The sequence below is a fragment of the Musa acuminata genome, chromosome BXJ1-7 (genome assembly GCF_036884655.1).
Source record: "Musa acuminata AAA Group cultivar baxijiao chromosome BXJ1-7, Cavendish_Baxijiao_AAA, whole genome shotgun sequence".
NCBI lineage: Eukaryota > Viridiplantae > Streptophyta > Magnoliopsida > Zingiberales > Musaceae > Musa > Musa acuminata.
In genome coordinates, this window is record NC_088333.1 from 6,257,892 (window position 1) to 6,279,059 (window position 21,168).

Below are 21,168 nucleotides of genomic sequence, written 5' to 3' on the forward strand. Positions count from 1 at the left end.
ACAGGTCGAGATTGAAGCATCAGGCAAAGCAAAAGTATTGAAACAAAAGTTGGTAGACATTTGAAAGCCCAGTAGTTTTTGCAAGGTAAAAGGTACAGGATTTGCAGTATTTAGGGAATCATCCCTATACAAGTATTGCTCGAATTCATATTTACTTTGAAGGCAATTATACAAATCATAGAACTCAACATTTCTGCAAATGGTATAATGGATCTATTTCAAAGTTAGATTCTTGAGTTCTCATGAGTCTGTTGTCCTTCTTTTGTTCTGCACATCCAATTTTGAAGTAGCATAATATCAGATGCAATCTTTCTAGCTTAGCCAACTCGGGTATCATCCGTGCTTAGTTCAGTTCTTAGCAGGAGAACTCTTTTTTCACTTCAACCAAACGAGCTATTGTAATTTTCTTAGGCCTTCATTGACTTTAATGAACTGATTACAGTATTGGAGAAGCAATGGCATCTACAGTCACACAAATTCCTTACAAGGAAGGACAATTTAATATGAAAACAAGAAATGCAAAATTCACCATGCTGAACATGGTGTGCAAGTCTTTGACAAACATCTTACTGATACGAATATATTGGCATTCTGAATATTTAGCAAATACATGCTGATATAGTGTGCAAGCCAACTGAATATATAGGGTTAATTTGATAAATAAGTTTTTTCATCCAAATAGGAATGGTAGAACTAACACAACGTTTTCACTGAAGATGAAACACCACTAAGGTTTGATAAGAGCAATGGAGGAGGTAAGAATACATAAGTTTGATGATTGATTGACATTCCCTTGGTTGGCACAGCTGATACAGCAACGGGTTCTATAACTGCAGCGATGGCGTGACAGAAATAGATTAGGACCACCTGAAAAGTAAAGGAAATGATTAACTTCCGAGAAAGAAAAAAAACAAAATAGTCATTTGTCGCTTGCATATGCATAAAAATGAAATTAGTCTGATCAAGTGATCGACTTGTGGCAGCAGACACCATACTATGTTTCATTTCTTTACAAGAATGGCACCTCACTGTTACATATATACGGTAGAATGATCAGAATTCTAAGTAGTCCTTATTCCCTAATTGAATGTCCCAAGTGCAGAAATTGTCTTCTTTTTGACCTTTACCCTTGCAGTATATAGAAAAGGAAAGTATAAGATGAGAATCAAACTAGTAAAAATGACACAGATAAGAAGCAAAAATATTGACAAAACCAGATTTTAAGATGCTACATTACTAAGACCGATTTGTCTGAGGCACAGAAAGTGGTTACAAACTGGAGCTGACAGAAATACTTATCCAATTAACATGCTTTATGTAACAAATTCTCGCAATAATGAGACATAAACAATGCCTTTGATTTGGAGACACATTTATTGTTTCTGAGAAAACTTTCCATTTTGACCATGAACTGCTAAGCAAGGAAGTAGCCTGCATTGTCAAATTACATGATCATCATAAAGATGCAATTTTTATGAATATTAACTGGAAACCGGCACACTAAGAATCTGTTAGCTATTTTATAATTTAGGATTGGCACAAACAGGGCTTCAATTACAGCTAACTGGACAGAATCAACTGAACCTGGGAAATGACTGTCCAAATCATAAATGAAATTCTAAAAACTTTTTTCAATTGAACAGGTATTTCTCAAAACAATAGTTTACAATGAAGTGTAGATGCAATTGATGTTTAGCATTATAAATATCTTTGAGTAGCATGGAATACCTTTCAGTCCTTGGTCTTGCAATAAAGCTTTGATGGTATCATTTGGAGAATTCTGATCTCACTCATTCTTATTCTTTTTACTCTTTTTTTTTTATATTGAAAACCAGTAGCAAAGTGACATCAGCTTCCTGGTGTGATGCAATTTAACTAATCCAAGATCAAAGACATATTGTCTCTGTCACATTTGAGCTTGAAATGAATAACCATGTACTATTGCTAGACGATAGTGAAAATTCTGCCTCCAATTTCATAGTGCTATACTTATCAATCAAATGAGGTGATTTTTGCAATCAAATGGAATATGAAGCATGTGTGAAATCAATCCACTTGTTCATCAAAATATATAACAACTGATATACAATTTTCTACTGATACAACTTCTTTTCAAGGGAAAGTAATAACTCATCAGAAGAACAACCTGGATGCCAATCATATCTGCTCACTAGCCATTTCTTGTAGACATCAGATTGTTCCCCATCAGCTTCACAAAAATTTCGACCTAGAATCCTACTAGGATTGAAGGGGAAACAACCACAAGGCTGAAGACCACAGGGACAAGCTCAGTTTGGGAGAGAAGGTTATTGTAGCAACCCATGACACCATGCTTGTAGATAAAATCCACCTGACATTAAACTTGCATTCTTTTGGAGCAGACCCCAAAACCTACCTATGTTTGTAGCATTCCTTATTAAGGAGGTAATTGTTGGGAGAGGTTCTACTGTTCATTTACAATTTCTCAGTCAGTACTGATTACTGTGCATCTCATATGAGTCAGAAATCACAATCCACATCTGCTATCAGAGTTTATTTTGTTTCTAGGACTTTCTTAAGAAACACTGCTCTAGTTATTCTAGCTATGTACCTAAAAATTTGATCAGAAGCATGCGATGTTACTTAGATTTTTGAGGTTGATGTTATGCAGATATGATGTTATAGACATTAAATCTTCACAAATGAATATTACTTCTTCATGGGTTCTACAAGAAATGAATTCAATAACTGAGACAGTAACTAAAATCCCTTGATGAAGCTAATTTAATCCTTCTTAACTCAAGACATGTTTCTCCGGATAAGCTGATGACACGATTTTTTATATTTCTCAAAAACAAAAAAAAGAAGTCCTAAGATATGGTTATTGGGGAGGAATGAATGAAATATACGACAGGAAAATGCTGCTTTTGAGCAACATTCCTTTCCATTTGTTACTGACATTGCACTTCAGCTTTAAGCAAATAGTTATTGATCTTTGGTATATTAAGTTGCCTCCTATCTCCCTGTCAATGTCAGAAGTCTGTGCTAATACTGAAAAGTATACCTTGACCTAATTTTCTTTAAACGTCATGGACCTCATGCAAAGATAATCACTCCAAATGCACTGAGCTAGTGAGGTGTCTTCCAACAAATACCAGATTTAATAATGTTTTGCTGCAACGATTCTTTTCTGCAGCCTCATTGCAGCCAAGTTGATAGAGACATACATTCAAACTCTCAATTAAAGGAGAAGTTCCTTATTCCCAGTTTGTGACTTGCTTTTCTCTTCTTCGATGACTAATCATGGCAAGATCTGATGGATTTTTGAAGTAATAACTTAGAACCTTGGTTGGAAAAGGACCGGAAAAGATCAAACCCACTCACAATTGAGAGAAGGTTACATCAATGCCTAACTACTATCTCAGCATTATAAGATGATAGCTCACAGTAAGGGATGCTAGTGGAACTCGATTCACATTCTTTAGCGACACTGAAAGCTTTTCTCCAATTCCCTCACCACCAAGTAACAAAAGCTTAGTTCATGCCATCATCAGTGTCGGACATGATTTGCTTTTAGACAAGTTAATGGTTGACAAGAGGCAATCACTCTATGAACTATTAGATACCAATTCTCAGGTGCTTTATTTCGCCATGTTTGCATGCAGAGCCAAACTGTCATGAGTAATGTGCCTTCCACAAAAGCCTGATGCAGCAGCAATCTTCTCTTCCTGATCAACCTCCACTGACCAAACAGTATCATAAACAAAGCGAACAAGTTAAATATTCTCCTCCATGATATATCACACTTAAGATGCTTGGTTACCTCATGCAGATTGATGCCTGGAGGCCACCATCTTCTATTGTTAAACAACATCTCCTGACCCAATCTTATCCGAAACAAGCAAAAGAAAAAGAAAAGAAAGATGATCTCCACATAATCATGCACAAACCTCTCCTACTTCATCCTTATATGAAATCGACCTAATTCACTAATAAAGTTTGCAGCGAGGTCTCTTCCAGCAAAGCATGATGTGACAATCATATGTTGATGAACATCTACTGGCCAAAAACTGGTCATAAACAAAGCAAACATACAAAAGATTCCCCTCTCCAGACAATCATGCATCAACCTCTTCTGCTTCATGCATAAGATGAGCCAGATTCACTAAGAAAGCTTGCATGATGACCCTCTTATACCTCATTGAGCTCGTGCATCAAATCAACCATGCATTATTCACTAAAAGGGGGTCTGCAGTGAGGTGTTTTCCATTCAAATTAACATGCACAAGCTAATTTACCTAATCACACTTCCAAAAGGAGTCAACCCTTGGAAGCTGTCTTCTTTAAACAAAGCTATGGTCACCCATACATCAAAGCTCGCCCTTTTTTTACCTAATCAACCAAAAGATAAACCTTGACAACCAAACAAACAAACAAACAAACGTTTCATCTGCACCTAATTATTTACCCTTTGCTGCGAGATGTGTTCTTATTCCACTGAACACCACCCCCCCCTGCTTTCTGTGAAGCCACTCTTATCAACATGGCATAAAGTTTCAATTATGTTGCGAACCAAGTGGCGTGGAATCATGCACTTGTCGTCTCATCCAATGACACGCAACAAGTAGACCAGGAACGTGTTCCTTATTCCTTGTCCACTTCCCTCTCCTGCTCCTGTTCGCTCGTCACAAGAGCCACACATGCATCGGTGATGAAGGCATTTGCTCACGCGCGCACTCGATCCACAAAGGAAAAGTGCAAACAGTTGTCGTCCACCAATTCTCCACCTCATCCAAACCCAAGGCGTCGGTTCCTGTCTCGGCCAGGTTACCAACCAACAAACAATGACTCCCCGTTGGCTGATAAGCGGGGCCCATTACAGTCCACCAATGAAAAGTGCTCTGTTCCGCGTTATTGCGTCATTCCGTGGGACGGCAGACCACCGTTCGTCCCCAACCCCATCCGTTATTCTGTTGGGACTCCCCGCTACTTCAATCTCCGGCACACGTTAACCTGCTCCACTGCTTCCAACCGGAAGACGACACGCGTGTGTGCACCAGTGGGAACCGGCGTCTCGTCGGTTGCTTTATATTGTTCCGGGGGACCATCGCATCTTGCTTCTTCTTCTCCACCTCCTCCTCCGGCTTGCATCGATTCTTCTACTTGCAAGGAGTCGTCTTAGTGGCGGTGGTGGTGGAATTATAATCGTTGCCTCTCTCCCCACATCGGGAAGTGAGGAGTCGGTGGAGGCGGAGGAGGTGGGAGCGGCGCACCGGATTCCCCTTATCCCCTCCCGCATCCCTATGCCTATTTAATCCCCCAATAGGACGATGCGGATGCCGAAGAGGCCCCTTGTCGCCGCTCTCTACTCTTCTGCTTCCGCCGCCTCCTCCTCCACCGCCCTCCTCCTCTTCCGCCCTCGCGCTCCCCATCCCCCCCCTCACCGCTACCTTCCAAGAACAGGTCGGCAGTCCCTCTCCTCCCTCTCTCTCCCCCCCTTTGGATTTCTTGTTTGTATTTGGTTTGGATTTGATGAGTCCGGCAGGTGCTAATACTTTGATTAGGGTACAGCCGGTCGGTGTGGAACGGATCGATGGAGGGGATTGGGGTGGACGAGAAGAGGCCCTTGGCAGTCGATTTGGGTCCCTGCAATGCCGCCGATGGTGGAGACCGGCGGATTTGGTCGTCCCGGGAGTGGGGGCAGAAGATTGCCACGGGGAAGCGTATTTTCTGTAATCGATCGCTGAATATGAAGAATATTATCGCGGTTGGGTTCGACATGGACTACACGCTGGCACAGTACAAGCCAGAGACTTTCGAGTCGATGGCCTATGATGGAACGGTCAAGAAACTGGTTTATAATCTGGGGTATCCTCATGAGGTTTGTGGTTCTGAATTGTGCCATTTTTGTCCTTATGTTAATTGGATTGAGTTTCTTGTTGAAGATTGCATTTTGTCTTTACATTCTGGAAATTTGATAAGTCAAATTTAACGTTCCGTTTCTGTGTAAACGAAGAGCCTGCATTTTTAGACAGTTTTGTTGAATTGGTTACACGGCCATTATTAGTATTTTATAGAAGGAGCTCTCCAAGCTTAGTAATCCACTTTTGTATATTTTTATGCTCTTCAAGTGTGTGAATTAGAGGCTGGACGGATTATGTTTTCAACTATAAAATAAAGAACAAGATGTAGTTGATAATCCATGTAATGGAAATGAAGGTTTATAGTTTCCCATGAGGACTTATGCCATTTCCTGTCAATGGATTCGATGTAATTAGATCCAATTTTATAATTTTGATACAGCTTGAATTGGATGTGGATCAATTTTTTGATTGCATAATTCTATTAGTGACCCAACCATAATGTCCAACTGGTAAACAGATTGGATAGAGATGCCTTTTGTCTGATTTGTTTTGATGCCCTATCCTATTACATAATATATGCTATGTTTTAAACTGTTCTTAATTAGTATCCACCATTATATTATTGCATAAAGAGGATAAACATTGATAACATGAGCTTCATGCAGACTATCACTGGTTTTATATAAAACCATATCCATGCTGGCAGAATAGCAGTACTACAACAAAAATTTTGTCAGAAGAACTTTCTTTGGTCCGGATGAAAGCAATTTATAATCTTTTTCCAGAGAAATATTCTATAATGTTTCAATTATTGTCCCAATATTGAAGTGTGGCGATGTATTAGCCCTGAACTTGGATATGAATGCATAGAAATGTTTTGAGGATTATTCTAAATCTTATACATCATATTATAAAGTTATATTTCAGGAGTTTCTTTTAGCCCTCCGAAGTTGAGTAGTTTACTTTAATAGACAATTTGTGCTCAGAATTCTGATAATCACATACATTATTATTCAGAATTGTGAATACAACTGAGCCACATTATTTCTTAAATTTGCAGATATTGGAATGGACATTTGATTCGAAGTACATGGTCAGGGGTTTGGTTCTTGATAAGAAGAGGGGCAATATTTTAAAGGTTAGCCTTTTAAACTCATTTGTTTGGATTTACAGAGTAGCACTTTAAATATATGAACAAAAAGTTCCGTGAGCTTCTTTGAAAAGCCTTCTCAAAGCATTGTTGTGAATTGGTATGCTATGAGCAATCGAGCATGCATATACATGTTTTCTTCCCTTCTTTGTTCTCTCTATTCATAGATTTGCATCTTCTTGAGCATGTTGTACATTTTTATCTGCATATGTTTGCTGCTGCTGCATGTGGCCCATGTAATGCTTCTGTGCCAGTTGTCTGCAAGTATGCATCCTTGTGTGAGATATGCTGGAGAACTATGTACGTATACAATAAGAATATGTATATTGATGTATGTGATTCCGTCTTAAATATTATCAGTCAGTTACTGGATATTTCTTTTCTGATGATCTGCTTCTTAATCTACTCCTACTCATTGATCTTTAATTAAATTAAAATTAAATTTTAATTTGTCCAAGTTGTTTTTAGTATATCTAAGAATGGACCTTGATAATAGCAACAGAAAAGTACATTACAAACATATAAACCCATCATGCTTTTAGGTCTTCTTAATCAACCTATGCAGTGAAGATTTATAGAAAATTACTGAAAATGTTAACAATCGGAACTTTTCCTCATCAAACTATGGCACACTGGGTAACTGGAAAATTCAAAAAAAATTTACCAATCACTAAATGTATCATCAAGATTTTTGCTTGCTTTCTGCATATATACTTATACCATTATAGTTACAAATGGACTATTTTCCTGATAGAGCTTTATGTTTGAAGTGTCAAACATAAATTATACTTATACCCAATCTACAAGGCATCTGCATATGATCTTAGGGAGTATTAAGTATTAGATGATTGAAGTGTCTATGTTTGGATGCAAAGACTTTGATTAGCTTCACTGCTGCACCAAGACTGCCATCTGAATTCATAATTACATCTATTATGAGAACTTGTTTGACACCTGACAAAACATGATGGCTCAATTCCTATATCCCATGTCCTATTTCTTCTATGAGTATAAAGGATTAGTGAGGACTTAATCTGATGTACTCTTCCATTTTTTTTTTTGTTATATCCACTATTTAACATCAGAGTAATATGTGTAATTTCATGATCATCTTAGTCTATGGCCCTTTTAATGTTACAATGTAAAAGTTTAATTTTAGTTGTTTGCCTCTTTCCTTCCAGCAACAATTTCTGGATAAGTTGTTTGTGTTTCAGATGGACCGACACAAGTATGTAAAAGTGGCATACCATGGGTTTAGGGAGATGTCTAAGGAAGAAAAAGTTTCAACTTATGGAAATACATTAGTTCGTGATTCCTTCGACGAGCCTGATTATGCTTTGATTGACACTTTGTTCTCTCTAGCCGAAGCATATCTGTTTGCTCAGCTTGTTGACTTTATGGATAAGAACCCTGCAAAATTTACTTCTGGGGTTGAGTATGTACTTCTCATTGCTTTGTTATTTTGTTAATCTAAATTCAATTTTGATCCTTTGTCTTGTTTTTTGCTATAGTTTGTCATTTGAGGAAGTGAATGAGTTTCACTAGTAATTTTTTGGTATGTAACGACAGAACTATCTTATTTTATTTTCACATAGTATATTTTTATGCATGTTGTGATTGAAGTATATCTGAGAGTGTTTGGTACATTTCTGTGTGTGGCCATGTGATTATCTTTTTGTATTTTTCATATAAAACTAAATAAAGGATGTATAATTTGTTTCTATCAGATATCTGGATGTCAATAATTGGATTTAGCCTTTATACATTAGAATATGAGCGTAAACTCTCATGAATAATGTAATATTCTCAAAGTGCTCTATCTCATGGTCAGTTGATTAATGTGCCATTCTCTTTCTTTTCGTGAAAGTTATTATTATTTTCACAGTCGTCCTTTCATTATTAAATGATAGTACTGTATACAATAAGAGAAGTTCAAACACATTGGTCTCCTGTTGCTATGTTAATGCTTTAGTTTGCTTCATCTGTTTCCTTATGTACTAGGCTTCCCTTATTTTGGCTCATATAGCTTGTAAATTAATTATATTGAAAGATACTATGGGAATTCTTTTTGAAATTATAAACATCCATTGTTACTAAAGAACAAATTAGCTGAAGACTGAAGCTGGAGTCATATTGTGTTTCGTCTCCTTTAATTTTGTCATTTGGCAGTTCTGCACACATACCCTTGTAAGGTCCTGAGCAATAGCAGTTGGTTTCAGTACAGTATATCTAATTAGATAGTATTTATCAATATTCAGCAGTTAATAAAGGTCAGTTTAGTTCCGTTTCTTTTTTAATGCTTGAGGTGGAATCTGGTTATTATGCATGAATATTGAACTTGAAAGATTCAAGCAATGAATTAATAAATAATTAACAATCACAAGAAAGAAATGAAATGTGTGCCTATCATATGGTGAATGTTATGCAATTCAGTACAAAGAATTATATTCAGTTTTCTTTTCCAAATTTTTAGTTGATTTATGTCAAGTTAGTAAGATCAAAGAGTTCTAAATATGAATCTTTTGTTGAGTGTATGAAGGATAAATGATAAATGTTCTATAGAAGAAATAGTGCTCTTTTAGATCTGGGGTTTTCTTTCTTCTATGATTCTATCTTTGTCTCAGGAGGGTTTCTTCCAGCTTCTACTCTACTTCTGCACCTTCTACCCTCGTCGTTGTTTCCAACTTGCATTTTGCATACCTTCTGTTATCTTTGGTAATGTTGTATCAATTTTATTCCCTCTATATTCTGACATAGACTAAAGTTGTACCGCTATGCTGTCTGGTTTGCAACAGAGTCCATCTTCTTTGGCATCACATACAAAATGTTGAAAGATTTGAAATAGGAAGATTTGAGGAATTTTCCAAAAATTATTCTTTAGGCTTGTGCTATTGGTTAGTGTCAAGTTGGCATGTCATGCTTTCATTCAGGTTGCCAAATTAAGGTCACGAGAGGAATGAATTATTAAGAAGGCCCAAAAATGATATTGATGGATAAAAATATGGTTAAAAAAGTTCATTTACTATTATAGATTATGAAATAATGGTTAATTAGTTTCTAACTGGTTCTACATGTAGTCTTCTAGATGATGCATATTTCTTAGTTGAAATGTAATAATCAATTTGTCATTATTTGAGACCCCTTTTTTTTGTTTTAAGAAATTCTAGAAGCCTCAATTAGGGCCCACAATTTCAAGATGCCTAGATGGTTTTTCTTTCTTAAGGATTATCTGTTTTAGTTTGATCAGTCATAACTAGTCATTGCAATGCAGCTATATTCGAATGTATAAAGATGTAAGGGCAGCAGTTGACTTGTGCCATCGTGATGGAACTTTGAAACAAATGGTTGCGAAGGATCCTGGAAGGTAATTATTGTATGATGATAACTTTTTTACCGCAAAATTAGATTTCTGTATATAACATGCTATTATAATCGAATGATCTAACAGCCACCGTAATTTGTGTTTTTAATTTAATGTATACTTCATTATACTTTTGAAGTGATTTAGAAGGGAATTTTATATTTTATCTTCAAGATAATTTGTCCAGCATATATATGACATCTGAGAACTTTTTTGAACTTCTAGGTATATTAATGAAGATCTATCAATTGTTCCAATGCTTAGAATGCTTCGAGATTCAGGCCGTTCCACCTTTTTGGTCACAAATAGGTATCATTTCCTATGATATTGTTTATGATTCTGCTAAAGTAGAGATGACATATACCAGTACAAACAATTAACTTTTAATAATTTGCTGACTCGAGCCATTTGATTATGGTTTGTAATTGTAAGTACAAGTAGCTCGATATTAAAGTTTTGGATGTTGGGCTGTATATGGAAAGGAAGAACTGAGGGTTAGTTGTGGCAAGGAAGCCTTGTCAGCACTAGTTACATCTTAGGTGAGAAGATCAAGTTTAGGCAGTTGCCTTCATATATTGTTGACCTGACTAGTGAGGGTACAATATAAGAGGCAGCATATTCATAATGGACGAGTGTATTGTAAGCAATCCTGAACGCAAGCTGTGAGAGGACTTGTTAAGATTTTCTGTTCAAAGACTTTCTTGGATATAGACCCGCATAAGTTGGCCAATTTGAGAGGACTTATTAAGACTTTTCTGTTTAAAGACTTTATTGGATACACACCACTGCATAAGTTGGCCAAATAGGTCCTTCAGAGAGTGACTTGATATCCATTTGGCTTGTCCTGTCTATTTATGGTAGCTCGTCTGTTCAACTTTGAATTGTTGTTATTGCTTAACAACATTGTGCAATGCATAAATAAGCTTTTAGAACATCTTAATGTGTGCGGTTACAAAATGTTCTTCTATCTTTGTCAACGGTTGCTACTAATTTCTTTTAACAGCATGATTACTGATTGCAGTTTGTGGGACTATACGAACGTTGTTATGAATTATCTCTGTGGGAACTGTAACTCAAATTGTGACTCTGCTGGTTGTGACTCTGCTGGAAACTATGAATGGCTTCAAAACTTTGATGTGGTTATAACAGGCAGGTCAGAATTTATCATTGAAATTCTTCTATCTTAATTCATCAGTATTGTTTTTTTTCCAAATATTTTTTACCCTGTGGATTAATGGAATAGTTCTCAACTTATACAGCTCAAAGCCAAGTTTCTTTCATGAAGAAAATCGTGCAAACCTTTTTGAAGTGGAATCTGAAACTGGAATGCTGCTTAATACTGACAATGGGACTCTAGTTCCTCAGGTAAGTAAAAAAATGTCATTTTTCCTACCGTTTGCATTATTATTCTCTTATTTTTAAATTTTTATTCTGTATTAAGGTAGGAAGTACCTCCCCAAGATTGCCTCCAAACCACTTAAAAAAGGCATGCAGAGTTTTCCAGGTAAACACTAACCTTAATCTAAAGGTACTACTGAATCAAATAGAGTTTTTTTTTTGTTAGAAAACTACTTTTGATATATTTTTTATTCTTCATTCAAATGTCATTTACCTGTTCCTCATCTCAGCAATTAATTTTTATTAAATAAATCTATTTTGACTTTCATTCTCAGGGAGGTAATGTTGCACATCTTCATAAGCTGCTGTCAATTGCTTCAAGTTCCCAGGTGCTCCATTTGTTACCCTATTTATAGAATATCATGAAATTTTAATTTCTACAGCAAACATTTTTGTAAAACATGATCAGAAGTTATTGTTAAGCATGATTTGTATGATCAGACAGTTTTTACATTAACAACATACTACTTCAATCTGTAGTTTTATTGCATTTCATTCTTTCTAACAGTTACTTTCCTAGTGCAAAGAGGATTCTTTTCATTAGGTAGTCCTTAAATAAGGTATGGATTAAAATACATCCTGTACCAATCCATAGATGAGACTCTGATTCCCTGTCCTTGTTTTCTAGTATACTGGTCCCTTCAATTGTTATGTGATTCCATTAGGTTATTGCATGGACATATGCAGCCGCATATTGTCACATCCTAGAACCTTTTTTATTAAATTTCAATTATGATGCTATTTTTATTATATGAATATCTGTTGTTTTAAGCTTTTTTATGCATTATATAGAGGCAAAAGTTAAAAAAACACTAACTTGGATTCATTTTCCCAAAGAAGAAGGCCTATTATAGGATGCATTCTCGGCAACAGCTGGTTCTGTATAGGACATTCTTGTTACATACTGGGCTATCATGACTGATAACCTGGACTTATAGCTGAATTATCAAGAAGATAAAACAGATTAGATAGAATTCACTCGAAGGTCGTTTACTTCATTTGACATTTCAAATTGTTATAGTATATTTACCAAGAGCTTTCTAAAACCTATGACACAGAAAAAGTTTGGTTAGGAAATAAGTTGACAATCTGGTTCTGTAATTATTGTCATTCCTTTATAAGGTGAACTTCCAAATTTGATGCAAAATATAACTAAATTAAGTTAACCAGAGTACTAAATATTTGTTTCACCTTGTTTGTGACTTCTGATACAGTTTTAAAGTAAGTATACAAGTTAATAGTTGCTATATATAGAATAATATATGACTTTTTAATATTTCAAGCATGCATTTTTTGCCTAATTGGTTAGCATGTTTTTCTCTTTGTTCCAAATCTTCTAGGGTGTGGAGATTGGACTGGTCCCTTGTGTTGGCTTATTTTTTGTGCTCCGAGGAGCATGGTGTAGCTTTTACTAGAGTTTTGCAGTAATATACAGCTTTCTTTTTGGAACAAAAAAAGATATGATTTTTGAAGGAATCAATGCATGAGGATAAAACTGGGAAATTTAGCTTTTTTATTGATATTAACAATGACAATAACAATGCTGCCAATGATGGTGATGACAACAACCACATGATAATTCTATAACATACTACAAGATCTTTTTACCAAATATTTGGGGCCAACCATATGTATTTTCTCCTGCTATTTAACCTTTTTAAGAGCAACTTTCTTATTATTTTTAACATAATTATGTCCTTTGTCTAAGTCTTCTTTTTCAGCCTTTTGGAATATATTTAACATTAATTAACATATTTTTCTTATTGTGTGCTTTAAGGTCTTCATTAGATTTCTTAAGTACCTTAAGGTGGTGTGATCTCGTTTTCACTTGGTGTTTTCTTTTACTTGCCAAATTTGAAACAATTTGATAGTGTATCTTTTCTTTCTGGTACATCTAATCATCCATCTCAATATGTTTCATAAAATTTATGGGTCATGATTTGTTAAGGCCTTTTAATTGTAATAACTAAAGTTCTGCTAGTTCCGATTGTGCAGAACACCTTTGAGTACTTAATGCAATTTCTTGGTAATGGAACATCTTTCTATAGTGTCAATCCTCTAAATGTAAATGCTTTTCAACTTTAGTTTCATACAAACATATCTAATTTTCTCACTTGGCTTTGGTGACTAGCCTTGTACATGCAACAAGATGCATGCATTGTAAAAATTTATCAACCTCTTCTCATATAGCTTATCCAGCTTTTAATTTTGACTTAGTAACTAATGACAATATTAACATGGTATTATACAATCAGTACTTTCACTGAATGTAAATGTCTGTAGTGGAATTTTTCTTGTCAACTATATCATTTAAACATCGTGTCTTATCATAATGCCTTTTTGCATTATAATAGGTTCTTTACGTTGGAGACCACATCTATGGAGATATTTTGCGAAGCAAGAAAGTGCTTGGTAATTTTATTATGTCTATTTTCATGATTTATGCTTTTTTGTTCTAGATAGTTCTCTAAATCTAGGTTATTGCTTGTGCTTGTGTTTTTCTAAATGTATTGTCTTATGTCTGGACCTGTATTATCATTTGATATATTTACACCATCCTGTCAGTTCCTTAACCGATCTCTGTTGTCATGGTATTATGATATGTAGTCTATATCTCAATGTTTTTATTATATGATTATCTGTAGTCATCCGTGTATTGTGATTTTTTTTCATTGATTTTCTATATTTCCTGAGCTGAAATTGCTGGACTTATAGTTTAAATCATTAAGGTCTTTATGTAATGTCAAAATTTGCAAAGTTTGAAATTATATTTAATTGTAGTTTCTACTAGCATCCATACAATCAGGAACACCAGTATCTTTCTGTTTGTCTAATGTCATCTTGATCCACTGACTGTAGTTAGCCACACTTCCCTATTATGCTGCATGAATCTTATTTTAACCTCAAATTCTACCACGTTTTAGATTTTTCTTAATTTTCTTTTTGGGAAGCATGTAAGCAATCTTTAGATTGCCTCATCATGCATTTTAGCCTCCCTTATTTCATCATGCATTTGTATGATGTATATTTGAACTGGTCATCTCATTGCAAGCTTGTTCTTTCAATCCTTTTGATTTTATTTTGGTTTTCATGTTATTATTACAACTTCATTTCTACCACAGTTCCACTGGACTACTTTATCTATTTAGTTGGTCACTTGGTCCACTCCATAAAGTTGTTCAATCTTTTGTCTCAAAGCTCTAGCATTTAGATAGTGTAGTATTTTGTTTACTTCGGCAAATATCATTGTCAAGACCTCTTACAACCTTTCATCATTACTTATGTTTAAATCATCTATTCTATTTCACATTATCTCATTTTCAAGTAAATGTATTTACCACATCTTCATATATTGTTGCTTTACTTCACAGTCTCTTTATATTGTTGAATTATAGCCACCATTATTGTCCAGATATTCACAGCATTGGCTTGCCTGCATTATATTTTAATTGCCAGGTCATCATCCTAGGCTATCAAAGTAATCTCCGCTATAGTAAAAAATCTGCTAAAGTAATCAAAGTAAAATGATGCATATGATGTTAGTGATACCTTATCTGGAATATGTATCATCATCAAGAATATCAGCCAACAATCTAAATATCAGTCTGTTTGTAATACATTCTGACAAGATGTTGCCCCAGTACAATAGGTTTGTATGGACCAGTATACCTCTCATGCCGACATGGGCAAGGGCCTGGAAAAATTAAAATTGAGTACAAATAACACAATTTAGGAGTCTCCTGTTATTCTCTTCCCATGGACCCTTCCTCACAGCATCTTACTTGGGGGGTGTACGTCGCTGACCCATCCTTTGATTGCTTAAATCCTCAAACCTTTTTGATGGCTTTAGTCAATAATTAGACTGATAAATTCTTTTAATAAATTGGAGCCAATTTTCATGGTTTCCAGTTCAACAAAATCGGGTAGTACTTGATGGCTGCATTTCAATCTGACATTTGACTGGTAAATAAATTAAGCCCTTCTTATTATTTGGTTTCAAGCCGACACAATATGTAAAAGATAATTTTTCAACAAAAGGCATAAATCATATATGTTGTACCTCGAAAAAGTTACTCAGAATTAGCTCGTTAGGAGACTTATATACGAAACCATTTCATAATTAAAACTTGGAACACAATCTGGAATTGCTGGAACCTCAAAATTGCCTACTTAAAACTCTATATTTTCATAATTACTCAGAATAGCTTGTTAGGAGACATATATGAAATCATTTCATAATTAAAACTTGGAACACAATCTGGAATTACTGGAACCTCAAAATTGCCTCCTTATAACTCTATATTTTCTTGGTGGTGCCACGGGTAATTATTATCTTTTTCTTTTATACTGGTTGTGAAATACATGGCACAATGGTGACCTGAACTTCTTTGGGGCATCTTGGAGATCAACATTTCCTATTATCCCCAACATTCCACAGATTATCTTGGTATTAGGTTAGCTCTCATATCATTTTTGTCATAACCCAAGCCTGCAATCACATGGGCTTCACCACTAAAAGGTTATGCTTAGAGATATGTTTGTTTCCATATGGAGGGTGTCACAACGGTGACTTGAACTTCTTTGGGGCATCTTGGAGATCAACATTTCCTATTATCCCCAACATTCCACAGATTATCTTGGTATTAGGTTAGCTCTCATATCATTTTTGTCATAACCCAAGCTTGCAATCACATGGGCTTCATCACTAAAAGGTTATGCTTAGAGATATGTTTGTTTCCATATGGAGGGTGTCACATCAGGTACACTACAGAATTAACTTGAAAGTTATTATCTCTTTCCAAAAACTTAACATGATAATTCTTTTTTGTATTTATATGGTTCTTATCCTTATTTCTTGTTATTAAAAGAAAAGGCATAATTGATTTTTACTGAATTGTTGTTCTATAAAAGGTTGGAGAACGATGCTCGTTGTTCCAGAACTTGAGCAAGAGGTTGAGCTTCTTTGTCGATCAAGGGAAATGCGTAAGGTATTAAGAAAATATTTTTCTTCTTGTACTTCTGAATATATTCATGAATCAATACAATAATAGTATTTAGAATCTTACAGGTGTATTCTTTGAAAGATATTCATAGTTAATGTTTCACAGAGTTTATTCATTCATATTTTTTGCTGTTGCAAATAGTTCCAATAGTCTTTAAACATTCTTGCCATAATTTATTATACTCAATCTAGATTATCTTATTAATCCTCTACTGTGAGATGCTGGGAGAATTCCATGCTACAGTGAAACAAAACCTGCAAGATGAACTTCTATTGGTTGCCAATTCTATAATCTAAAAGCAAGATTTAATATTAAAAAACTGAATGGAAGAAATGTAAAAGCATTAGGAAAATCAAGTCTCCCAGGGTGGAAATAATAATTATTTTAGTTTTGGGCTTAAATTCTAAGCTGCTTATTTTAAGTTGGTAGAAAATCATAATGTTGATTTCTCTCATACCATCAATTTCTTATTGACTCTTTGTCCAACCGAACGTACTTCTTATGTTCATTATTTTGTAAATTTATGTTCAGAAGCTTCGACAGTTAAGGCTAGAACGTGATCTTGTTGAGGACAAAATTCATCACCTAAAATGGTCTCTCAAGTAAGAAATTTATTTACTGAATGATCTTGTTGGTAGATTTATCTGAGTTATGAGATTAATCAGGCATTGTTTAGAAATTTCTCCTCTATATACACTGCTAGTTTCTTTTTCTTCTTTGTCTGCACCCATCAAAGTCTATTTATGGTACAGGTTTGATATTTTGGATGCAAATGAGGAACAGAGCTTATCATCCAAACTTCATAAACTGGAGGTGAGTTGGGCAATGCAAATATTGTAAATGGAATACATTTTGAAAATCAAGCAATGTCAAGTCTCCTATAGCAGTCGTTAGCATGTCTATTTTACATAATATTCAGAAGTCACTAACAAGAAGTTCTATAAGTTATTTCTTGTAGTCCAGTGCAGTATTACCACTAGTTTAGGACCTAGTGGATCAAAAGTTATGAAGTAGCTGCTTGAAATTGACATTGTTAGTCGGATAAAAAGTCATGATGTCATAGCTAATTGAAAATGATATCATCAATCTCTTGCATTGATTTGTAATGTTAGTAAATTAAGTGTCAGGAGTAAGATACCCAGCTTCAAATGGTTCCTAGCAGATGCCATCCTGACCCACAGATCAGATGTTCCATCCATGTTAACTTTTGTTAGAATAAAGTCTTGTTTGTAAAGTATCAATCAAGATCAAGACTTCCTGAAGAGAATCATAGATTAAGATTCATCCATTTTAATGCTAACTTGAAATGAGTACCTCGACCATGTCTGTATGTCTGTATCTTTGTTGCACGATTAAGAAACATTGTTTGAACTGCAAACTTGATATGGTTTTAAATTCTATGTACTAATTGTTTTATGCGCTTGAAACTACTTACCTTAATTATCTGAGCTATGTATACTGTAGACTACGTACGACCAGAACATTTTGGGCTCTATACAAACCTGAGTGAAGGTATTTACTACTCGAGTAGCCAAGATAGGACAAGTTATCCATGTTCCTAAAGCTTGTTCTGTATTGCACATGTGATGTATGTCTGGAAAAAAATTTCTGTTGAAGTTCCATTTTCTAGTTCCGTCTTTGTTCAGGTATCTAACATGTTATTCGGTTGCGTCCACTTCTGATACTTTGTACTTGTAATTATCTGGGCCCTTAGGATCAAGTTCTATTATCACACAGAAGATATGGGAATATAATGAAGTAATTAAATGCTTATGACAAGAAATTTTTTGGATGCATGTAACACTGATAGAGCAGTAGCAAGTGATTGGGGTATAAGGTCTAGCCGAACAGTTATACAAAATGTGAAAGATTATAAATAGGAAAGAAAAAGGGGGACAGGTATTTAACCATTGTAGTTTTTCCAAGAAAAGAGAATCACTTGTTAATTATACATGACTGTTGCTTATAGTTGATTTGATGAGTTCTTTTTTGATGTCGACCTGTCTGAGAGAAACCTACTATTTATTTTTTACGTACTATATAATTGGTGGAGCAATTCTCTTTGTGCCAATCTGATATATCAGTCGTTGAACGAACTTGCCAGCAATGAAACCCATTATCTTTTTTTTTTCGCAAAGGCTAAGGGGCAAAGGCGGGATTCGAGCCCAAGACTTTGTCATATTCTATTAAAGTCTTTACCAACTAGGCTGGCTAGCACCTTCAGGAAACTCACTATCGTTTATATTAGTTCTAAGAGATGTAATGTGATGTTACCTATCAAGGTTACACCATGTGCTTTATGAAATTCTGGTCACTTTCATTATCATTTTTAGCACAAACTTTGTATCTATCATCTATGGTTTTGCAATCTTCCTTTGCCTAGATGATCATTTTTGTTGTTGAAAACCATTCTAATATATGTTTCTCTTTGTGTTTAGACCTTGTTCAGTTATTATATGCAAATTGTTTGAGCTATTTTTGAAATTTTGTCAGTTATGTACATCTTTTTCTCCAAAATATCTGTTTCTGTTTGTCATTATTTTGGTTGCTAGATCAGCAGGCTAAGTCGTAATCATCCTTCTATCTTTTTTGCTTACTTTTGGTCTGATCTAACAATATAAGGTCGTAATATTTTCAAATTAAATAAAAATATCTTTATGATTTGTCTCTAATGCCTCACTCCTGCCTTCTTCCTTTCTTGCATGGTGTATTACTCAATCTCCAGTGCTTCCTGGGCTCATAAACATTGATGGCCACCATGAAGGATAATTCATGTTGTTCTCAAGCACAACTTTGTATTGTGGTTCATTCCATTTTCATCTATTTTAATTGCTTTTTCACATGGACATAGAGCTTTTGTGAGAAATTCTTCTCAATAGAGGTCCATCATTGAATTAGTTTGAAAAATGATGGCTTGTAATATATTTTTATAAATTCCATTATTCACATTTCACAATATGCAACAATTGTGTTTCATGCTACAACATAAACTTAATCTGCTTCTGCAGTGGAATTTGTTTTTCTTGTATGTTAACTTTTGTGACGATTACCATCATATGTTGCTCAACTTTGGTCGTTCTTATGCATCGCTAGTTACAAAGGGAGCAGGTTCGTTGCCTCCATCAAGATGCCCAGAGGGAACACCACCAAAAGGTAATAACAAATTCTTAGAAAATGTAGCTCTTTTGGGCTGCAGATTAGCATGTCTACATGGACAAATACTATGAACATTTGTTAGTAAAAGAAACTTTTCTTTGATGTTTATAACTAAATTATGTGCTTTCGTTTGTGTGTCTATAATTGATCTGTGGTATCAAACATGTTAAGTATATCTAAGCTCTAATGAATATTTAGGAAACTTGTTGTCCTCTGATTGGGTTGTCAGATGTTTTTCCATATTGCAAAACTAGATGTCCTGAACATCATAAAATTGTTTTTCTTGTTTATCATCTCTGTATTATGGCCTTCAATTTCTTTGCCTCCTGGGTAAAAATTGCTTGTGAGAAGGTTATATGATACTTAGTCGGCAGTGCTCATGTTCTTCTGTGCATCTTTTTGTCGATGTAGTTTCACAAGGTATGGGGGCAGCTCATGAAGACAGGTTACCAGAACTCTCGCTTTGCTCATCAGGTATTCCCCCTCCCTACCAGAGATCAGTGAAGCCTTCCCTCCTGCTTGTTCTGACGTGTGAATTCAGAAATTTTGCCACTGTTGTAGGGTGTATTTTCTGTGAAAAAGAAATTTTCTTGGATGTTTTTCCGCAGGTTGAGAGGTTTGCTTGTTTATATACAAGCCAAGTGACAAACCTGAGCTTGTACTCTCCTGACAAATACTACAGACCAAGTGAAGATTTCATGCCCCACGAATTTGACATTCTGGGACTGTAAGAGATCTTTGATGTAACGACGATCTTCTCTATCACATGTAGACAAAGGCTGTCAGCCGGAGCCGAGATCGATGCATAGGCAGGAAGACTCCATGAAGCTTTGTAGTCGATCGGTTTGGATCTACTTTCTGACTTGATGTGAGGAGATTGTAGTTTCGAGGGTGACTTAGAAGAAATCAGTGTCTCTTAAAGTGTTTGTTTTGTCATATATGTAATATAAAAAGCAACATTATTTTGTTGTGGCACTGGTGAAATTTTAAAATAATACAAATTAAAAAAAAAAAAATTCTCAAGGTTTCATAGTGAGACTTTTGGAGGATTTTTGTGTTGCTGGTCGTGACGTTCACAGTTTCAGCCAAAGCCAGAATGCTTTCTCTGTAACTGAGATTCTGAAGGGGGAAACTGCCTTTTCCGACCATCGTCGGTGCCGACACTTTGTAATGCTCAGAAATGCAATGGAAAACAGTTTTTAGTTGTATTATGATCGGGCGGGTTGGTTGCAACGGAAAGCTGCACCGATCGCCTTT

At 35.3% G+C, this 21,168-nt stretch overlaps 1 protein-coding gene and 1 long non-coding RNA gene across 7 annotated transcripts; one reads left to right on the forward strand and one right to left on the reverse strand.

The window, feature by feature from the left end:
- Positions 1-555: 555 nt before the first annotated feature.
- On the reverse strand, positions 556-4,803 carry LOC108953386 (uncharacterized). Of its 2 annotated transcripts, XR_010514961.1 has the most exons (3): positions 4,448-4,803; positions 2,147-4,371; positions 556-867 (listed from the first exon to the last, which is right to left on the reverse strand). It is a non-coding gene; the product is annotated as an uncharacterized LOC108953386 (long non-coding RNA). The 2 variants fall into 2 exon arrangements; XR_010514960.1 differs by lacking the exon at positions 4,448-4,803 and having other exon boundaries at positions 2,147-4,441.
- A 132-nt stretch (positions 4,804-4,935) lies between these two features.
- LOC135582557 (uncharacterized) lies at positions 4,936-20,941 on the forward strand. 5 transcript variants are annotated; one of them, XR_010514959.1, is made up of 17 exons: positions 4,936-5,442; positions 5,544-5,860; positions 6,904-6,981; positions 8,208-8,428; positions 10,265-10,357; positions 10,580-10,663; positions 11,376-11,507; positions 11,614-11,719; positions 11,796-11,858; positions 12,028-12,081; positions 14,107-14,164; positions 16,664-16,740; positions 17,287-17,357; positions 17,508-17,568; positions 18,220-18,267; positions 19,481-19,529; positions 19,849-19,907. XR_010514959.1 is itself a non-coding variant. In XM_065191331.1 (17 exons), exons 1-17 carry the CDS (start codon positions 5,310-5,312, stop codon positions 20,640-20,642), a joined length of 1,794 nt encoding a protein of 597 aa, XP_065047403.1. In that variant the 5' UTR covers positions 4,936-5,309; the 3' UTR covers positions 20,643-20,941. The 5 variants fall into 5 exon arrangements, 4 of the variants coding, with proteins under 4 accessions (XP_065047403.1, XP_065047405.1, XP_065047406.1 ...); XM_065191331.1 differs by lacking the exons at positions 18,220-18,267; positions 19,481-19,529 and adding exons at positions 20,323-20,385; positions 20,520-20,941 and having other exon boundaries at positions 19,849-19,908; XM_065191332.1 differs by lacking the exons at positions 18,220-18,267; positions 19,481-19,529 and adding exons at positions 20,323-20,385; positions 20,520-20,941 and having other exon boundaries at positions 5,308-5,442; positions 5,551-5,860; positions 19,849-19,908.
- The last annotated feature ends 227 nt before the right edge of the window (positions 20,942-21,168 follow it).

What these genes read in the sequence shown, in the direction of transcription:
- LOC135582557 (XM_065191331.1), top strand. Translation starts at nt 5,310, where the DNA reads ATGCGGATGCCGAAGAGGCCCCTTGTCGCCGCTCTCTACTCTTCTGCT. An exon ending in AGAGGGGCAATATTTTAAAG is followed by an intron (nt 6,982 to 8,207) that starts GTTAGCCTTTTA and finishes TTTGTGTTTCAG; the next exon opens with ATGGACCGACACAAGTATGT. An exon ending in AAATTTACTTCTGGGGTTGA is followed by an intron (nt 8,429 to 10,264) that starts GTATGTACTTCT and finishes ATTGCAATGCAG; the next exon opens with CTATATTCGAATGTATAAAG.